The 20,511-nt window shown below is 32.1% G+C and overlaps 1 protein-coding gene across 1 annotated transcript in view; it reads left to right on the top strand.

The window, feature by feature from the left end:
• Positions 1-20,511, top strand: part of LOC118202352 (uncharacterized) — a 108,245-nt gene that overhangs the window by 36,532 nt on the left and 51,202 nt on the right. Inside the window, exons 5-6 of the mRNA XM_085824840.1 lie at positions 8,173-8,274; positions 16,396-16,515. Coding sequence (XP_085680966.1) covers positions 8,173-8,274; positions 16,396-16,515 — 222 coding nt within the window. The remainder of the gene's footprint in view (positions 1-8,172; positions 8,275-16,395; positions 16,516-20,511) is intronic.

Below are 20,511 nucleotides of genomic sequence, written 5' to 3'. Positions count from 1 at the left end.
GATATTGCATACCTGGCAGACCTTTATACATTGTTTAATGATATGAATCTCCAACTTCAAGGCGATGACTTGAACTTAATAAAAACAAAAAATATCGCCGCTGCTTTCGTAGTCAAGCTGCTCTTACACAAGAAGAATATCAGCAGACGTGAGTTCCATAATTTTCCCAATTTATCAGTATCCTGCAACAAGGACGACTTGCTCGTCTACTGCCAACATTTGGAAAATCTTCACAGTGATTTCATTGAAAGATTCCAGGATATTTTGAAATTGGAAATACCAGACTGGGTGTTAGATCCTTTTTGAAAAGTCAACATAACAATATCACCCCAGCTGGAAGAACTTATAGAACTGACAGCGAACAAGAAAATAAAAAGCAAATTTAAAAATGGCTACCAACAATTTTGGCTACAAAAGTCAATTCCGCAGTTGTACCCTGAATTGTGGTCGATTGTTCAATAATTTTTTCCCATCGTCATATTTGTGTGAACGTGGATTTAGCACTGTGACAACGCTGCTTACTAAAAAGAGAAATCATTTGCAAGTTACCAAACGCGGCAACTTACGACTGTTTTTGAGTAAAATCGAACCTGATATCAACAAACTTGTTAAAAATCATCAAATTCATCCATCCCATTAGATTAGTTTAAAAACTAAAATTGATTACCTATCTATATTGTTTCTTTTAATTTGATTAAAGTATATTATTAAAATTATAAAGTTGTGTTTTAATTGCTCTCACTGGTAAAAACTGTTGATCACTGGTAAAAACTGTTGACTCACTGTTGATCCTTACTGTCATTTACTTGTGTTTTTCTATTATATATGACTGACATTTATCTATGATCTTCTACTTTAAACATTTTGCATTTATTGTTACCATATTTGTTACTGTAGGTGACTGTCAATTCCTGTCTTAACTAGTCTGGAAAATCTTAATATAATAATTTCAGATGCATTTCTTCAACGTACGCAGTATATCCAAATAACTCTGTATATTGTACAAATGTAAACTTTGAAATCTGACTTTGACATTTTAGTGCCCGACTGATCTGTTTTGGGCCCGACCTAAGGTTGTGGCCAGTAGATAGTAGATGGTTTTACCTCTGAGTAACATATTCCGTTTGTTGCCTTTAGGCTAACTTAGGTCGGAAGTTGCTCAGTAGGTCAGTGTTGTATGATTTTAAAGTAGGCCTGTCAACAGCAGAATCAAGTTGCTGAATTAGCACCACATAGGAAAGGCATACAAGCTGAGCAAATGGGTACCCCTTTCACTGTCTGTGATGTAAGCAAACAACAGCATGTCACTGCCTGTTTGTCATTTCTTACTCGACACCACAATGCATCTATATTTGATCGAGTACTCACCACCCATGAAAAGTAGGTCCAGTATGACACACCCAGGTGTTCCAGACATTGGTTGTCACGATGAGACCTTGTGCCTCACTTTGCGAGATCTTCTCCACCCACACAAGATCATGCTCTGTATCTGGTGGACTAGTCGCCAAGTGGTGCACTATGAGCTCCTGTCAGTAAGCCAAAGCATAATGGCAGGCCTGTACTCCCAGCAATTGGCACGCATACATCAGTGCCTGATGCATAAAAAGCCAGCATTGGTCAATCGTAAGGGTGTACTCCTCCTCCATGACAATGCGAGTCCGCATGTGGCTCGAGAGGCCGGGGACACCATCTAGTGACTGTGCTGGGAGACACTACCCCATCCACCATACTCCCCAGACCTCACGACAATAGATTACCATCTTTTCCATTCCCTGGACAACCGTCTTCGTGGGAAATCCTTCAATAACTGGCCAAACATTGAAAATGCCCTCATAGACTTTTTTACATCCAAGTCTCCTGAGTTTTACAATGGTATCGCACAGCTAGCCACTCATTGCCAAAAGTCACTGGATGCCGATGATGATTACTTTGAGTATTAGTGGTGCGTGTTATTTGTTTTATAACTTTTTCTTTCTGACTGTCCAAAATGGCAAGAACATTTTTGGTTACCTTGTAAAAATACTGCACCTACACTTTTTTATATGAAACTCATGATAATTTTTTGGTAATTCTATGCAGATTATCATTTCCTCCAACTATGATTGTGTGGGTTGAAATCCTTTGTGTCTCAGAGAGGATGGAATACTCCACTGAATTGACATTGATTTCAGCTATTCAAAGTTTCTAATCCACATTTTACCAATAGCAGTTATTGCAGGAGAACAGTTTTTACTCTATGTAAATATTTTTAAATAAAAATATAATGAATTTATTGAATTTTAACTAACTACTGAACTAATCTTAAAAAAAGAAAAAATACTTTTTAAATAAAGGAAAATTTGAAATCTGTGTTCAGTGAAAAACAAGTTTAAGAATAATTTTAAAATTTCCATCTGCAAGCTACAGAAGAAATTTAGAAAATGAAATACTCAGTTAAACTATTGAATTTTGAGATTTGTTTTTCTCAGCATAATTTGACAGTTATCTGAGTAACATCAAATTTCAGTTAACATTTCAAAATTTGACAGCCATGGCTCAATAGTTTCATCCAATGGATAAATTAAGTCATGTGCTTAAAGAAATGTTTTTGTACACTTCACACACACACACACACACACAAAAAAAAAAAAAAAAAAAAAGAATTGGAGGGGGGCAGTTTTATATCTTCCGGTCTACTGGGCTCATTGACGAAATTCAACTTGTGTTTTTCAGGTCTTGAAAGCACGACTTAGGATATGCATTAGATTTATATATAGTATTGTTCTAATATAGGTATTTTGACACAAAATTAGACTTTTTCTGAAATAACATGCCAATTTTTTTCCGTATTTCGATTCTACGTCTCAAATTATGCCAAACTATCAAGTTTCGTAAAAATTGCACAAGTAGTTTTTAAAAAATTAATTCTCAAAATTTTAGCTCCTCAATGTTAATTGAGTTTGTTGTATACTTATTAACCTCTCTTTTTTTTTATTAAACTTACTTGATTCCTTTTTCCAGAATTCAAAATTTAGGCTTAATCCAAATATAATTTGCACATTTTTTTATGATTTATTTTCAAAATTTGTATTTTTAAATCATTTATATAAATTTTTCAAAAAAAATTTTGAATTATAATCTATAAAATTTTTACCATCATCTTAAAGTAGACATATTTCTAAGCATAGCTGCAAAAGATTACAGTTTTTTTATTCAAAATTTCCGAAGATATATGTGAATATATATATTGGCGCGTTTTTAAATTTGGCATATTTGTTGAAAGCAATAAAACATCGAATGTGGTTTAGACGCTTTGCTAAAGTTATTTGAAAGTAGGAACGGTGTGGCCTTTTTCCCGCTTCTGCACAATGTAAGAAGATAGGAACGAGGTGCCTTTTTTTTCTGCTCCGGCATAATGGAAGGGAAAGGAAAATTGGCTGCTACATATTAAGAAGTTCGGCAAGTGAATTATTCTTGGCGCAAACTGAAAAAAATTGCATTAAGATAAATTTTTGAATTTCTCCATAAATTTTGCACCAAATTTTACAAAATTTAATAACTAGGAATAATTTGAGTCATAGAATCAAAATATGAAAAAAAAAATTGTTGTGTTATTTCAGAAAAAAGTCCAAAATTTGTGTCAAAATACCTATGTTAGAACAATGCTATATGTAAATCTAATACATATCCTAAGTCGTGCTTTCAAGACATGAAAAACGAAATTTGAATTTTGTCAATCGGTCCAGTAGAACAGGAGATATAAAACTGTCCCCCTTTTTTTTTTGTTTTTTGCGCGGTGTATAATAGTATGAGCTGGTTGAAACATTCAAGACCTGTTAAAAGAAGATTATCTATTCCTAGAATTATCAAGATGATCTGGTAATGAGTAAGTGCTATGCACTTAACTACTTCAAACTCAATGCTCATTCATAGAAATTTGTTGTACTTTGGAACAACTTCTCCATTTTGAACCAAGCCATATGGTACTTAAAGGTAACAGCAATAAGTGCAAATAAAATTTTAAGTGACACATTGCTTGTAACAGTATAGGTATGTCATCCATTGTTACCATTCAATCCATTGAACAATATCCATTCTGGATTTTCCTTAGTTTTGAAAAGTTTGATGTATGGGACTTTTGAGCCATTGCGTACCATTAGTGGCTAAAATAAACTTTTTTTTTTTTTTTTTTTTTTTGTGTGTGTGTGTGTGTGTGTGTGCTTAATTTCTTGACTTGGCTTTCATTTTTTTCTGATTGTTGCTGTGCTGTTGATGAATTTATGCACTAACTAAACTTTGGAATCATACTTAGCAATTAAATTTTCCTTACTGAGATAGTTCAAAACAGCTTATTTTATTTAAATATTTCATAACTTTGCTTTGGGTTAATCTCAAAAGGTGCCACTTTTTAAGGGTAATTGCATTTTGGAATAGTATTTAGTAGTATAGTATTGACATTTTTATCTGTAAATTAATTCATCAAATATAGGAACTTCCATAGCATTAATGCTTAGTTCAGGTTATGTATGTGTTTTGTGTTTAGGCTGTTTGTGTTTCAATTTTCTACATAGTATTTAAAATAAAATGTCAGTTATATTATTTTTCTCTTTAAAACATTTGAAGCTCTTATGTATTTCATATTTTAAACCCTTAATAATTCAGTTGTGTTGGATTATATAAATCTGCTACTAATTTTATGTTTCTCAGTTAGTTTTTTTTTTTTTTTTTTTAATTTCCATATGTATTTTGAAAAGCGTTGAACAAAGAACTGAAAATATCAGCAGTTTCAAGATATTTTGCTTCATTTATTAATGCAACTTTTAAGTAATAGAATGTCTGTTAAATGAGTACTATTAACAATAATATTTTTGACTTGTTATATAAAATTTCTCTGTTTGGTTTTCATTCCATATTAGTTTTCAGTTTATCAGAAAAATTAAATTTTGGTAAGTACAGTAAAAGAATTTTCACAAAATCAAATTGATTAAATTCATTTCGATACTTAGAACATTGAATAGACACAATAGCATTTTATCAATTCTTATCTCCCAAATTTCTGTTTTCTCTTTCATTTTAACCAGTTCTTCATCAATGGCTTCTTTTTTATTTCTAACTTTGAAGCATCACAATATCAAATTTTTAATGCTTCTCGGATTTCTAATTTTGATCATCGCAAGTGCTTTTTCCTTTCTAATTGTTTTAGTTTTCAATTCCCCCCTCCTGTAAATCTAATATGTTGATTCACGTCTCTGGCTCAGTAGACCAGAAATGTATATCTGCTAAGTTAAAACTAAATAGGTAAATGTAACTAAACAAACAGAAAAAAAAAAAAAATAATAACTGTACTATTTGGTTTTGAAGGCCGTAAAAAATCGCCAAACTATTTGTTGATGCCAGTGCTGCCAAAAATAATTGCGGCAACTCTAACGCAAGAAAGGAAGTATAATAGTAAATAACTATCTAAGATTGATGTTTTAATTTAAATGAAAGGTTAATTTCGTATAATACTTTTTAATTATTATAATTTATATAAAAATTGCTAAACATAACTGAATGGATGCCTGCATCACTATTTCGCTACTGAGTTATCGCTAAAGCATAATTTCATCTCGTTGGTTGTTCAAACATAATTTTCTATAATGAATGATGCCTTTTCTATAAAAAAATTCTTGGTAAAGTGCAGAATCGCCCACTTATTTGTTTGCCGCTTTTTACAAGGGTAGAATTGGATTTTTGTTAATTTTCTTTTACTTTTTAAGTGAAAATAGGTTGATGTGTACATAGATGATCATGTACACATCGACCTATTTTCACTTAAAAACGATACCCTTGATAGTTCTTGATAAATAGTCAAGGGTATAAAACCCTTGCTAGATAGTCAAGGGTGTGCGCAGTGCCATTTTTGTGCAATTCTGGGATTTTTTTTTAAGTGAAAATAAGTCGATGTGTACGTGGATACCGAGTATGTGCAGTTCTTATAAATGCGTTAAGTAGTGGGTGATTCTGCACTTTACTCAAAATTCTATTGACGACTTTTCATCACAGGTGATTCCCAAATTGTTAAATCCATAGGATATCAAAAAAGGATTTAAAATGAAACTAGTATTTCAATGGCATCTTAAGAAATATAGAATTATATAAACTACGCAATCTGAAATTAGTGCGTACGCTAGATTTGGTGCACTGTTAAATGGGCGCGTCTGCTAGATTTGGCGCTTTTGCGCATTCATTTTCACTGCAATTTTTTTACGGTCCTCAAAATTCAATAGTACCAAAATAACTATTGCTAATTACATGACAAAACAAATGTTCTGGCATGTTGCTCTTATCAGGTCTTTATGGTAAAATGAGTAGTTTTTCTTTCCTGCATCAGGTGACATGTGGCAATATTCTCAATAGCTATTTTAATGAAGCATTTGGTTTTTAAATTTTATGCAGCATGTGTTTGCTGGGTATGTTCAATAGGTTTCAAATTTTAGTGAGATGTTTTTAGTATTTTAAGGTAATTAAATAGTAACTAGTGTCAAATATTCATAGCAGTATGGCAGGTTTACAGTTCTTAAAAGTCCTTAACACTTTTTGGAAATGAATTTTGGTTTTTAAATTCACCCCCAAATTTATAAAATTTCCTTAGTTTTGCTATTTTGCTATTTCTGTCTTTCCTCAATGTAAACATTTAGGATGAAAATAAAATTCAGACTATGTGGCCATTGTGTACAGATTTTGAAAACTCTGAGAACGTTTTTATCTGCACAGTGATGAAAATTTTACTGTAACTGATTGATTGTCTGTAGAAATCTAAATCCATAGAAATGAACTTCTCTGTAAACAAATCAATTAAATTGAGTTTCAAAGAATGATTTCTCGACATACATTTTTAAATGTAAAGAAATTTATTTGGTGAAATTATGAAACGTAACTCTTTACGTGCTTCTCTAGTTCCTATACTTATATTTAAAAACATTTTGTATTCATAATAAAAAGAAAAATATAAAAGGTTTTAAGCCATATAACAAAAATTCATCAATAAAATGTGATAATAAATTTTTCGAATCATAATCAAAATACAAATTGAAGTGCAAAATGTTTGTATTTGCTCATAACTAAAAATAAAATACCATTTAGAAAAATGTTTTTAATTTTACAGGATTGCATCATGAGCATTTCTATACGTAATAATGTGAAAAATATTGATCAATATAATTTTTTTCAAAATGGAGATCTTATTCACTGAATCTTTGAAAATTCTTTTGTCATACCAGTTGAAACAAAATTATAAATTAAAGACACTGGTAAATCATAAAAGTATATCACTGAATGGAGTTTAAAGGAAAAAATATCAAAGTTGAATTATTCTAATTTATTTATTAAGAATGAAAATTCAAAATGTCAAGTATCGCTAATTTTAAGATAAACAACTCAGTCAATTTTTGTTGTATGCGAGTCAAACTTTTCTTATTTTATTTTTTATTTCATGTACAAACGTTTCCTAAATATAGAACCAGAGAATGTGTATAAAGTTAGATTTTGTAATTTTTACAAAACTGATTTCTTTAAATTAAAAAATGCTAAAACATGAATCTCTGCAACATTTGAAACATTTTGTAATTAGAAGTATATGTCTACAACCAACAGTTGTGAAAAGAAAGCCATGTAATGACATTACAGTGTATATATGTGTATGCAGAATAATTTTGAGAAGTCTTATTTACTCAAACTGTAATATCAGTTTTAAAATACAAGCATATTTTTATCTAATATGCAAAGCAGTGAACTAAATAATGCACAAAGGATCATGATAAATAATAAGGAAATTAACATAAGACAGTGAAATAAATGTAATTAAATATTATTATAAAAATAGTAGTGTGAAAAGATGTTACAATAACAATAATGAAGAAGTACAATAACTGAAAAAGTAAAATTGTTGTGTTTTATCATAATTATTTCTTTTTTAAGCTTAATTTTCAGATTTTTATAATATCAGATCTCGGTTGTTGTACTACTTTTCAGTTATTGTATTCATTAAATACTTTATGTGCTATTTTTCTGAATATCTGAAAGTCAGTTTCCCCCTTTTGTTTTTTTAATTGTTATAATTTTAAAATCCGGTATGGCAAAGCAGCATATTTAATCCAAATGCTCAGTTTTGTTGAAAAATAGAAAATAAATTTAAATGGTGTTTTGTAATAGACTTCCACAGATGCAACTTCAGAGAAAGCTCCAGAAGAGATCTCTAAAGCTGTAGCCAGTCTTCCAGCTGAACAAATGTTTGAACTAATGAAGCAAATGAAGGTAATTAATTTTATATCTTAAATTGACAGATTATTTTGTGTGCTTTTTTATAGTAAAAACTTAATTTCTTTTTATAACTGTTGTTAGTTTATGCCTCTTAATCATTATAATATTTAGAATGTTGTCATTATTTGAAAAGAAATGAATATATTTCATATTTATGTCTTTTATTTTACATTAAACTATTATAAAAAGTGAATAATGTTACACATTTTACTTTATTTTAAAAAAATGTGTTCATTTAGAAAGTTATGGGAGTCTACCAGTTATTGTTACCTATTTGTATTAAATAAGTATACATGGTATTCTCGAAAGCTGTGTTCAAGTTTAATTCCTTAAATATTGATCTACACCTAGTCTGTTGAAGTAAGGTAGAGAGTTTAATAATAGTTTCAATGCTGTTTGTTGAAGGATTCTGTGAATATGAAATCTTATATTTTATGTATAGTAGGGGCCGCTTAATGTGAGGATTCGGATATTATTATCAAATTGCCAAAGTCCTGCCCACGTGTATATGAAGTCAACAGAAATACATCTTGTATTGTGATGAGTAAGGCAGTTAATGTTATTAAAATATTTTAGAATGAAATTTTTAAACTGAAGTAAGTCATCAAGTGAAAGATCAAATCACTTACAGAGTTGCAAACTCTCCCAATTTAGGTAAAAGCTTTCCGATTTCTGACTATTCTCCCACCAACTCGATTTACAGTATATTTCTCCGAACTTATTATTAAAGTTTCTCATGATTTTTATGTAGCTTGGCTTAATACTTTATTATTTGCATTAAAAAAAGTGATTTTGGCCATTTGAAAGCACTTTTTTTTTTCTAGTTACATATAAAATAAAGCCAAAGTTGTTTCATTAACGAGAAATTATAGCATGCTTTTGCTTTGTGAGTTAGAGCACATGACCAAAAATGTCATGTTCCAGTTCTACTATGAGCATCGAACTCCATATATATTGTTGCGTTTTTCTTTTCTGGCACCAGTTGTTACATTATTTTCTTCCTTCACATTCGTATGGATTTGGAGTGAATAATGACGATGCTACTTGATGAAGTATCCAAACACACTTTATTAGCCAGTATTGTCAGGACAGATCTAAAACATGTTTTACAGTCATCGATGAACTACTATAAACACGCTGACACAATCAGCGACACAGCCTTCAGGTAGTCAGGCTATAATGGTGGAGACAGTTTCCTGCAAAGCACTAGAGTACAGCTCCGGACTCTGCTTGGTTGTTCTCATACTCTCGAAACTCTCCATGCTACAACTCGTGATGCACTCGACGACACACGAGCACAGCTCCCGACTCTTGGGTTCAATCGTTGCCGGAGCTCAACATGCTATCTCGACAATTCACTAACTGCGATACACTAACAGACTCTCTTGATGCACTCGACGACCAACTTGGCGCTAGACTTCAAGACGCTCGCTCAATGACTGACTATCAGCTCGCTAGACGAGGCACACACTCGCACTCTCTAAGACACTCCCTGACTGCGGACCAGCAAGGTTTATATAGCTTTCGGCTTGTGTTCGAGAACATTCTGGGCTAAACCGGTAAGAATTTGTTCCAGAAGGTTCTCCATCCGTCCATGGCATATTGCCAATTTCGTCGCCAAATGAGCAATTTCCTGCCAAATGTGGCAACCCAGCCTTTCTTTGCCATTTTATGGCAACTCTAAAACTGCTTTGCGGGGAAGCCGTCTTACCGCGCCTGTACATTTCGTAACAATATATTAACCAATGAGCACAAAGCAAGATCGAGGTTGTTATTTTGTTCATCTCGTCATTGAGCAGTGTGAGTGCACATGCTTTTGAGAAATAGTTTAAGAAATTATGGTCTTTTATTTTAGTTATGTCTGCAAAAAAAGTTAAAATACTCATGTACTTTTCAAAAATTGTACACAGATGACTTTCCTTCCATTATTTCCTCAAGTAAATATAATACATTTGTGATGTGTGCAGTTTGTCATTGTGATTTTTCAATTTCGTATGGGGAAAGGCTGATGTTCTCAAACATGTGCATACACACACACACAAAAAAAAAAAAAAAAAAAAAAAACAAGGAAAACAAGGACAAGATGAATGTTTTGTCCTTGTTTTCCTTGTTCCTTCCTGCCCACGTGTATATGAAGTCAACAGAAATACATCTTGTATTGTGATGAGTAAGGCAGTTAATGTTATTAAAATATTTTAGAATGAAATTTTTAAACTGAAGTAAGTCATCAAGTGAAAGATCAAATCACTTACAGAGTTGCAAACTCTCCCAATTTAGGTAAAAGCTTTCCGATTTCTGACTATTCTCCCACCAACTCGATTTACAGTATATTTCTCCGAACTTATTATTAAAGTTTCTCATGATTTTTATGTAGCTTGGCTTAATACTTTATTATTTGCATTAAAAAAAGTGATTTTGGCCATTTGAAAGCACTTTTTTTTTTCTAGTTACATATAAAATAAAGCCAAAGTTGTTTCATTAACGAGAAATTATAGCATGCTTTTGCTTTGTGAGTTAGAGCACATGACCAAAAATGTCATGTTCCAGTTCTACTATGAGCATCGAACTCCATATATATTGTTGCGTTTTTCTTTTCTGGCACCAGTTGTTACATTATTTTCTTCCTTCACATTCGTATGGATTTGGAGTGAATAATGACGATGCTACTTGATGAAGTATCCAAACACACTTTATTAGCCAGTATTGTCAGGACAGATCTAAAACATGTTTTACAGTCATCGATGAACTACTATAAACACGCTGACACAATCAGCGACACAGCCTTCAGGTAGTCAGGCTATAATGGTGGAGACAGTTTCCTGCAAAGCACTAGAGTACAGCTCCGGACTCTGCTTGGTTGTTCTCATACTCTCGAAACTCTCCATGCTACAACTCGTGATGCACTCGACGACACACGAGCACAGCTCCCGACTCTTGGGTTCAATCGTTGCCGGAGCTCAACATGCTATCTCGACAATTCACTAACTGCGATACACTAACAGACTCTCTTGATGCACTCGACGACCAACTTGGCGCTAGACTTCAAGACGCTCGCTCAATGACTGACTATCAGCTCGCTAGACGAGGCACACACTCGCACTCTCTAAGACACTCCCTGACTGCGGACCAGCAAGGTTTATATAGCTTTCGGCTTGTGTTCGAGAACATTCTGGGCTAAACCGGTAAGAATTTGTTCCAGAAGGTTCTCCATCCGTCCATGGCATATTGCCAATTTCGTCGCCAAATGAGCAATTTCCTGCCAAATGTGGCAACCCAGCCTTTCTTTGCCATTTTATGGCAACTCTAAAACTGCTTTGCGGGGAAGCCGTCTTACCGCGCCTGTACATTTCGTAACAATATATTAACCAATGAGCACAAAGCAAGATCGAGGTTGTTATTTTGTTCATCTCGTCATTGAGCAGTGTGAGTGCACATGCTTTTGAGAAATAGTTTAAGAAATTATGGTCTTTTATTTTAGTTATGTCTGCAAAAAAAGTTAAAATACTCATGTACTTTTCAAAAATTGTACACAGATGACTTTCCTTCCATTATTTCCTCAAGTAAATATAATACATTTGTGATGTGTGCAGTTTGTCATTGTGATTTTTCAATTTCGTATGGGGAAAGGCTGATGTTCTCAAACATGTGCATACACACACACACAAAAAAAAAAAAAAAAAAAAAACAAGGAAAACAAGGACAAGATGAATGTTTTGAAACAAAGAAAAATTAAAATTTTCTGTGGAAAGAAAGGACCAAAAAGTTATTAATCCAGAATGTGTATTCTCTGCCTTTTTACTGGAGCATAATAACCTGCCACTGAATGCATCAGATCCTGCTACACCTAAATCGCTAAGAAATACTCAAGTGCAGGACCAGAATGGCTGCAATTGTTAAAGAAATGGGTATGAAAAATAAGTCTTCAGTTAGTGTTTGCATTACAACAATTCCATTCTGCCTTTCTGTGGATGGAAGCAATAATACCAATTCAAAACTATATCCAAATGTTGTTTCTTTTTTTAAACCAGTGTCCTCAGAAATTAAGTGTAGTTTACTTTCTGTCTCCACTTTCAACAGCCTTTAATATGGCAGAGCTAATTAATAAAACTTTAAAAGAAGATGCAATTCCTCTTGATAATTGCTTAGCACTTGGTGCCGTTAATGCACCAGTAATGTTAGACTTGAAGACTGGTGTTGCAGGCATCTTAAAAAAGGAAAAATCAGATTCGCAAATTATGAGATGCTCCTGTCACCTATTAAATTAAGCAGATAAAAAAAAGAGCAGCTTCTTTACCAATAAGTGTGGTTATTTAAGAATCATTGTTGATATTGAATCTTCATTGGAACCTACCTCTTGCATTTTTTTTTTTTTTTTTTTTTTTTTTTTTGGAAGAAGCAAATGCTTCTAGATTTAAGCTAAAAGGCTCTATTGAAAGTTATAAAATACCTAATGTAAATGGAGATGTAGTTTACTACTTCCATTGTTAAAAATAGGTTTGAGAAAAATAATTTCTGTTCCAGTGAGCAATTTAAGTGGCAGTTCTCAAAATAATGCTACAAAATAAAAGTGTAAAGCTGATACAAATTTAGCTCAAAATAGAAAAATTGCTCAAAAAAAAAAAAAAAAAAAAATCCAATTTCTGTATTTTGTGAAGAAAGAATATTTATGTTTTTATCTTCGGACCTTAAGAAAGCTTTTTGCTTTTTTGTACAATTCATTCTGTCATTGTTCAGTGTTCTTAACACAGTTCTACAAAGCAGAATTCCATTCATTCATGTTTTGCAACTTCTAATTCTATATATATGATTTATGGCGAAATAGAAAATCAGAAGAAAGATGAATATTTGGTAATAGGGGCTGCAACTAACATAGTGGAAGAACTTTCTGAGGAAGACAAAAGTATGCTAAAGTTGCATATATTTCTGCTGAAATGCATCTTTTCCTGTTATAAGATATTTTTTGAATAGATTTCCAGTTTTTCTTCATTTAGTCATGAAATTTGATGATATTGATAAACTGCAGTTACAGTTTTGCAATTTACTGTTAGAAAACTTAGATAAACTTATAAAACCAGCTTGGATTGACACGAGTGGATTTTAACTGTAAAACTGAAAGGTGCTCATGGAATTTTAGAGTATAGTGAACTGTCTAGAATAATGTTGGCCATCCTAACAATTCCCTATAGTAATGCAGAAAGCGAGATAATTTTTAGTGTTGTTTCGAAAACGAAGACTAAATTTAGGTCTAATATTAGTAATGACACATTAGACAAACTTTTATAGCAAAGGCTGGCCTACATGGCAGTTACTATGAACAAAATTACGAAATTTCTTTCTTAATGAAAGCAAAAGCTGCCACTGTTCATGGCATTTATACGAAAACTGAGTAACGTACTATTTTTTGATTAAAAGATGCAAATAACAAAAGTGGGTGTTTTTTTTTTTTTTTTTTTTTGTGTATACAAGTATTTAAACTGTTTACATTTAGGAATTTAGTAACAACTTTCAGCAATTAATTGGAAATTATTTAAAGTTAATTCATTATTAAAACATATTTTTATCATTGAGAAAAATTTCCTAATTTTTTAGTGTTGTAGGTTGGCAAGTATGCACATAATAAGGTTGAAATAAAGTATAAATACTAAGCAGCGATAAGTGGTTACAAAGGTCATATATATAACTTTATAACAGATCATGGTTTAACAAATCATAAACAAGACACAATAAATAACCAATCAAAAGTAACATGCGAAATGGGATTTAGTTTCAGAATAACTCGGACCTGGCTGAAAGCTAATGAATGTTTTCGGACTTGACAGAAAGCTATACTTCCTTTTAACCAGTAAGAATGCGATTACAAATATCTCAACAGTTAGAAGGCAAATCAGGGCACATAATCACAAAATGTCAATTTTTACATAAGGTACACCTATGTTTAGCTGTGCACTGATTTGCTCTATGGTTTTTCTTAAGGCACACAAAACAAACATTCTTTTTCTTAACGATATCTTTCTTACATTCTAAACTCATTAAAGATGCATCTTTACAACTTTCAGACAAATTTGCATTAATTAGTTCACATGTAGTTGGAACAACAGGTTTTGTGTTAAAAAAACTTATTTTTCTTATTACTTACTTTATCAGAACCCAAAACATCACGGGTAAGTTTAACTCTAAATTCAGTTTCTACTTCCCTTTTTAGAAAATCAATTAATGACTCCAAATCACTCTTACCTGCTGTTTCAGGTGACATACCTTGTTGTCTTTCCCAAATTTGTATTAAATCAGCAGGAAGTGTTGATTCCACTAAAGGAAATAAAACAACTGTAAATTTATCTTTAGTTAAACCGAGTGTTTCCAATGCGCGTAGTTAAGTTTGCAACTTGTCATAAAGAGTTAATAAGTCTACTTTTGTTTGTCATTCATTGATTACCAGTTTTAATAGCTCTCTAACATAAATTTAAATTAAAACATTTTCATTTCCAAATTGTTCTTTGAGGTACTCCACGGCTTTTTCGTAATTTTCTTCTGTAGCAGGAAAACTTTCCACTATTGCTCTTGGCACAGTCTCAGGTTTCGTAGATTGTAGTAGATAATGAAACTTGTCTCTCTTGTCGATGCGAGTATCTTCTTGTATTTTACTAAACCTCGTCCAAAACGTCAACCACTTTCGGGAGTCTCCATCGAACTTCAGCAGTTCGATCTCTGGCAATTTCTGTTTTGCGGCCATAACTATTCCTGATGAAGAACCGCTATTTGTTGAACCAGTAGAAGGCTGTGAACACTTATCCTTTTTCCTGTTGGCTTTTACTTTCAACGTAAATAATTTATCGTAATATTCTTGAGCTGCACTAAATTCTCTTTTATATTCTTCTTGAGTACAGCCTTTTTTCTGTAGAAGTTCCAAAAAAGAGTCATCTGTATTTCTTAAAGTTTTATACTTCTCTGAAATTTGATATAAATAAATTTTTAAATCGTCCAAATTCGGAGAATCTGATCGTATCAGTTCTAACTTATTAGCTGTTTTCGTAAATACACTCCTAATTGCTTTCTGCTTCTGTTTTAGTGTTTCTAAATCATCCATGTTTGCACCTAGGAACTTCTCTTATTTTCGTAAATTATCAAGTGTCGAAAGCGATAATGTCACCCTGTGACATCAATCCTGGCAGGCTCGCCAAATTTGTTGCTTAACAAGTAAATCATAGGTTCGAAAATCTGAGTCAACACTTTTTAAAAACACCAACATTTATTTCACGCCATTTCTAATTCTACAAGATCTTATGCAACTAACTATCAAACAGAAAAGCAGACGTAGACGTATGATGCATCTGGGCACGTGATCCTCGTGACAGACGAATTCTTTAGGGTTGCCACAGAAAGGCAGTGTGTCGCCACAATAAGATCTTAATTAAACTTTCACGTGCCTTCCCTTATAGCATTTTCACAGAATATTGCCATTTGGTGAAGTATAAGCTCTTTAATTAATCATTAAAATTTAAGATGTATGTTGTTGACTAATCCTTTAAAAAGTTGTATTAATAATATTTGTTGTATTATTAATATAATAGTTGTATTATTAATATCATATGTCTTTGATATTATAATTATTGCTCAGTAGCATAAGGGTATGAATCAGTTTTAAAATTACTGTTTTGTCAAAAGCGTTACTTTACATTTGAAGTATCATAAAAAAAGTACGTTTTGAATATCCTGCAATCCTGCTTTTAAAAGTTCTAGATTTACATTGCTATCTGCATCCAGAATAAAATGAAATGAAATTTTCTCATTTTATGCAGATTGTAATATTCTTTCTCACTTTTTCATCTAAGTTTTATCCATACCTTAATATATTTTCTATTTATATTATTATGATTTATATTCAACTTTGATTTTAAATTGAAATCATTTTTGAATTGAATTTTATTCAAAAGATAAGTTTATGATGATTGTAGATATTTTCTTTATGGAGAGAAACAAAATATTTGTGTGATTTTTTTTAAAAATATTTTTTTTAATTAGGAAAATTTAATGGTATACTTTTCTTTAGGGTTTAGATTGTAAACTGAAAATTTTCAGATTGCCATTTAGTATATATGTATTATGTTTCAACTTTAGATGTGTATTGAGAACAATCCAACAGAAGCACGAAATTTGTTGCTGCAGAATCCTCAGTTAGCATATGCTCTACTACAAGCTCAAGTTATTATGCGAATTGTTGATCCAGAAGTTGCTTTGGTAAGATAACAGTAATTGATTTGTTTGATCATAACAAGCATCTTTTAAAATTTAAAAGGATTATTTTATTTAATTTTGGGGAGTTCAGTCATCAGTTTTGTTGTTTCAGTGCTCATGAGATTTCTTGTATTATATTGCAATATAATGCTGCAAAATTGAAAGTTACATTTACTTGCATATCCACCTGTTGCTTTTTTCAGCATACACTGCACATCTATAAAGTTTAAGGATTTAACTTTTTTTGTTAATGCCAGTGAATCTGCTAAACACTTAACTAATGACAGTGGTTACTTCCATACTTTTAAGTGTGTAAAGCGCAGTATGCTTACAGCAGAAAATTTGTGATTTTTTTAAAATTATATATATGTATATGATGGAGTGTATGTGTATCGACCCATATTTGTGTATCGACCCATATTTAAAGGCAATAAACTTCTATTTAGCATAATATAAGGTAGATTGCATAATTACATTATTACATAATTACATTATGCAATCTATCTTATATTAGTGTATTGGCAAGAAAAGTATAAGGCTGTATTCACTTTGGCCTAGTGGCCTGAAATGCAGAAATGTGGAGTGGGGAGCATTTTCCATGTATGTCATTCACAGCAGAGTGGACATTTTTGCTTTAAAATTTATGTGTGTACATTAGATGGTTCCCCCATAGCACAAAACATCCTCAGGATGTCCTATTTAAGTCGCAATATCCCGGAACATACTTAGGATGTCCTAAGGAGGTTGATTCTCAGATGTCCTGAGGAGGTCGTAATTTAACATCCTGAGGATGTCTTATTTAAGTCGCTATGTCCCGGGATATTGACAGGATGTCCTGAAGATGTTGATTCTCAGATGTCCTGAGGAGTTCACCAATTTCACATCCTGAGGACATTCATTCTGCATTGTCCGGAGGACTTTCGTTGTCAAACATTTTGAGGATATTTGTTCTCAAATTTACCAGTTTTAATTTTTTGACATTGCACATCTGAAACTTGCACATTATTTTATTTTCCATATGTATTTTACTAAGTTGTTTCTAAATGCTGTACATTAAAAATATTGATGATTGATGATTTATTCTTGTTATTTTGTTATTAATTTTAACTGCTATTTTTTCTGACGTTTTTAAAAATTTATTTAGTTATGGAAAAGATTTTTTTCAATGGATTAGCATTTTCTAGAATATTTGCAAAATTCTAAATAACATATTTTTTTTATAAAAAATGTATAAATTACATGTATAATTACTTACAGATTACAAACCCTACTACAAATATAGGTAAAATTAGATATATATATATATTTAATTACGGAAACGATTTTTTTTTTTAATTTGGGTATAGAGACATTAGGTATTTTTTTGGAAGCAGGAAACATGAAAAATTAGCAACTGCCTTCGCCGGGAATCGAAGGACGGACCTCTGGAATACCGGCCCAGTGTGCAGAACCACTACATCACGAAGACACGCTAGGTGTGGTGGTGGTGTATTTAATTATGGCAAAGCACACTAGGGCTATCTGCCTAAGGGGAGGGATGTCTTCGTGGAAGACTTTCTAAGGGAAAGTGGCTCGTATACACGTTACACGTGGGGAAAACCACGAAAACACCCATGCAGCCAGCCCGTTCGCAGGATTCGAACCTCGGATCGCACTACCAGAGTTCAGCGACTTTACCGCTCGGCCGCTGGTGGGCCGAAGACACGCTAGGAAAGCGGGAGAAATACCTTATATCACTTCTCTTTTTAAAGGCCGACTTTTTTTTAAGGGGATCCAATCACTAAATCCTGGGTGTGGATATACCTCATCCAACACCTTTTTAGTTCGGGCGCCACTGTAGAGACATTAGAATTTTTTTGGGAAGCCGTAGAGATGAAAAATTAGCAACCGCCTTCGCCGTGAATCGAACCACGGACCTCTGAAATACCGGCCCAGCGTGCGGAACTATTACACCGCGAAGGCACGCTAGGAAAGCGGGAGAAATACCTCATAAGGAAAATTTTTTCCCTCTAATTACAGGACAGAAAATGTTTTTCAATCGCGCGATCTGTTATTGATATTGAATTACAGTCGTGCGATAATTTCGCAGTAAAGATACATCTCTGATGACTATCCAAGATTCTAGAAACTTTGGTCTTATATAGAGATGGTCGTCTTATAGAAATAATGCTTAATATCAATATTTATTTATAATCTCAGAACTATTGGTCACTTTCAGAAGTGGTCGTTTGAGAGGCGATATTCTATATATTTATTTACTGATACTCTCAGATTCCAAAATTTGTTTATATTCTCAGAAACATTGGATGGAAGGTGGTCGTCCCATACATGCAAAATTTTACATTTCATTAAAAATGAATTCGGCGTTATTTAACTATTTCCCTATTAATTAATTAATTAGATAAAGAAAAATTAGGAAATAGTACTGTTTATTATGGAATAATGTAGGAAGTTCTACAGAACTATATTCTTTCGCGTCATTTCACATTGTATCCGGCAAACTACTAGTTCCTCGTATTCTTCCGCAAATCCGTAAACATCTGTCTGATTTGAAACGAAATCCAAAATGGCTGCGCCATGAGGTTAACTTGTATGGATATTTTTTGTTGCATGAAAGGTAAGTTCAATTGCAATACTTGTATGTTTACTTTTTTTGCTTTTCGAATTTATGTTATTTATGTCATTTTGACAGTTAAGTGTTTCACAGCTTTATGAATTGTTACCATTCTGTCGTGAATTACGTGTATCTCAATGGCTGGCTGTCTTTTCAAATATCTAATTTGCCCTGCTATCCAAATGTTTATGACTGAATTTTTTTTAGTCTAGTTTATGCATTCAGTTTCAAAATAATATGTGTGATCAGATTGCTTATTATTTTATTGCAGCAATAAATTTATGTTAAATAGTTTGAACAATTGTATAAAAATAAGAGTTTGCATTGTTTTGACCAAAATATGTATGGTTGAAACATTATCTTAATCTAGTTTGTAATTCAAGTTTTTTTGGGGGTACTGTTCTGTTATTGGGACCAGAATCGGAAATGTATGAACCTGTGTTCGTAAGTATGTGCATAGATGTGTATATGTAGACACACAAACATACAAATATACAAGCATACATAAATACATTTCTGAACCCGGTCCTGATAACAGAACAGTACCTTTTTTTAATCTTTTTTGAATATTTTATAAAAGGATTAAGCATTTTTCAAACTGCATATCATTTTAAGATTCGACTTGCAGGAAGACAAAATATGATCATTCAATCAAATGCTTATGAATGCTTTTATCATTTTCTCATAAATATTGTTTGCATTTTTATTGTATTTTAGATACTTTAGTTATGTAAAGTGAACATGAGAATATTAGGAAAGCTGAAGAATATGAATAGCTACCATAATACATGTATTTTTTCATCGAGCCCATTGTTTTAGAAACCAATGCACCATTATTATATGCTGGCTTATTTTATAGTTATATGCAGTTTAATTTTATGTTCATGTTACTGTAGTATTGTCATTATAGGAAAAGTATTGATAATTTTTGTTGAATCTTGCAAGTTGCCTAACATTCAGAATTATTACTACCGAATTTTACTGATAGGTTTTTTCGAGTTGACATAATCTGTCTGATAAATAAAATAAACTGGTGTTTAAGTTATATGCATTTCTTTTAATGTTTCATTGAAAGTGAGATGGAAATATAAATGCTATCCAGAAAAGTGAATTCTTTTTGCCTGAAATAACAAATTGTGCTAAATGATTAATGTTTATATCATTTTAGAAATGTCAATATTAAAGTTTCTCCTCCTTCTCTTCTTTGATTTTGAAATAATTTATAATAAAATAATATATGCATAAGTGTAATTAATGTAAAGTGTCATTCAATAATATAATTTATTTTTACTGATATTTTTATATTTCTTATCTGGGTTTTCTTTTGGTGTTAGAAGGAGGAAAAGACTGTAATGTTTTAATTAAGGAAATAATTAAAACATTAC

Source organism: Stegodyphus dumicola, chromosome 1, assembly GCF_044657685.1.
Source record: "Stegodyphus dumicola isolate Sdum_Otavi_A_Nest chromosome 1, ASM4465768v1".
In the NCBI taxonomy this organism is placed as follows: Eukaryota; Metazoa; Arthropoda; class Arachnida; order Araneae; family Eresidae; genus Stegodyphus; species Stegodyphus dumicola.
The sequence above is the reverse complement of the archived record's forward strand: the minus strand, read 5'-3'. Positions and strand labels throughout refer to the sequence as shown.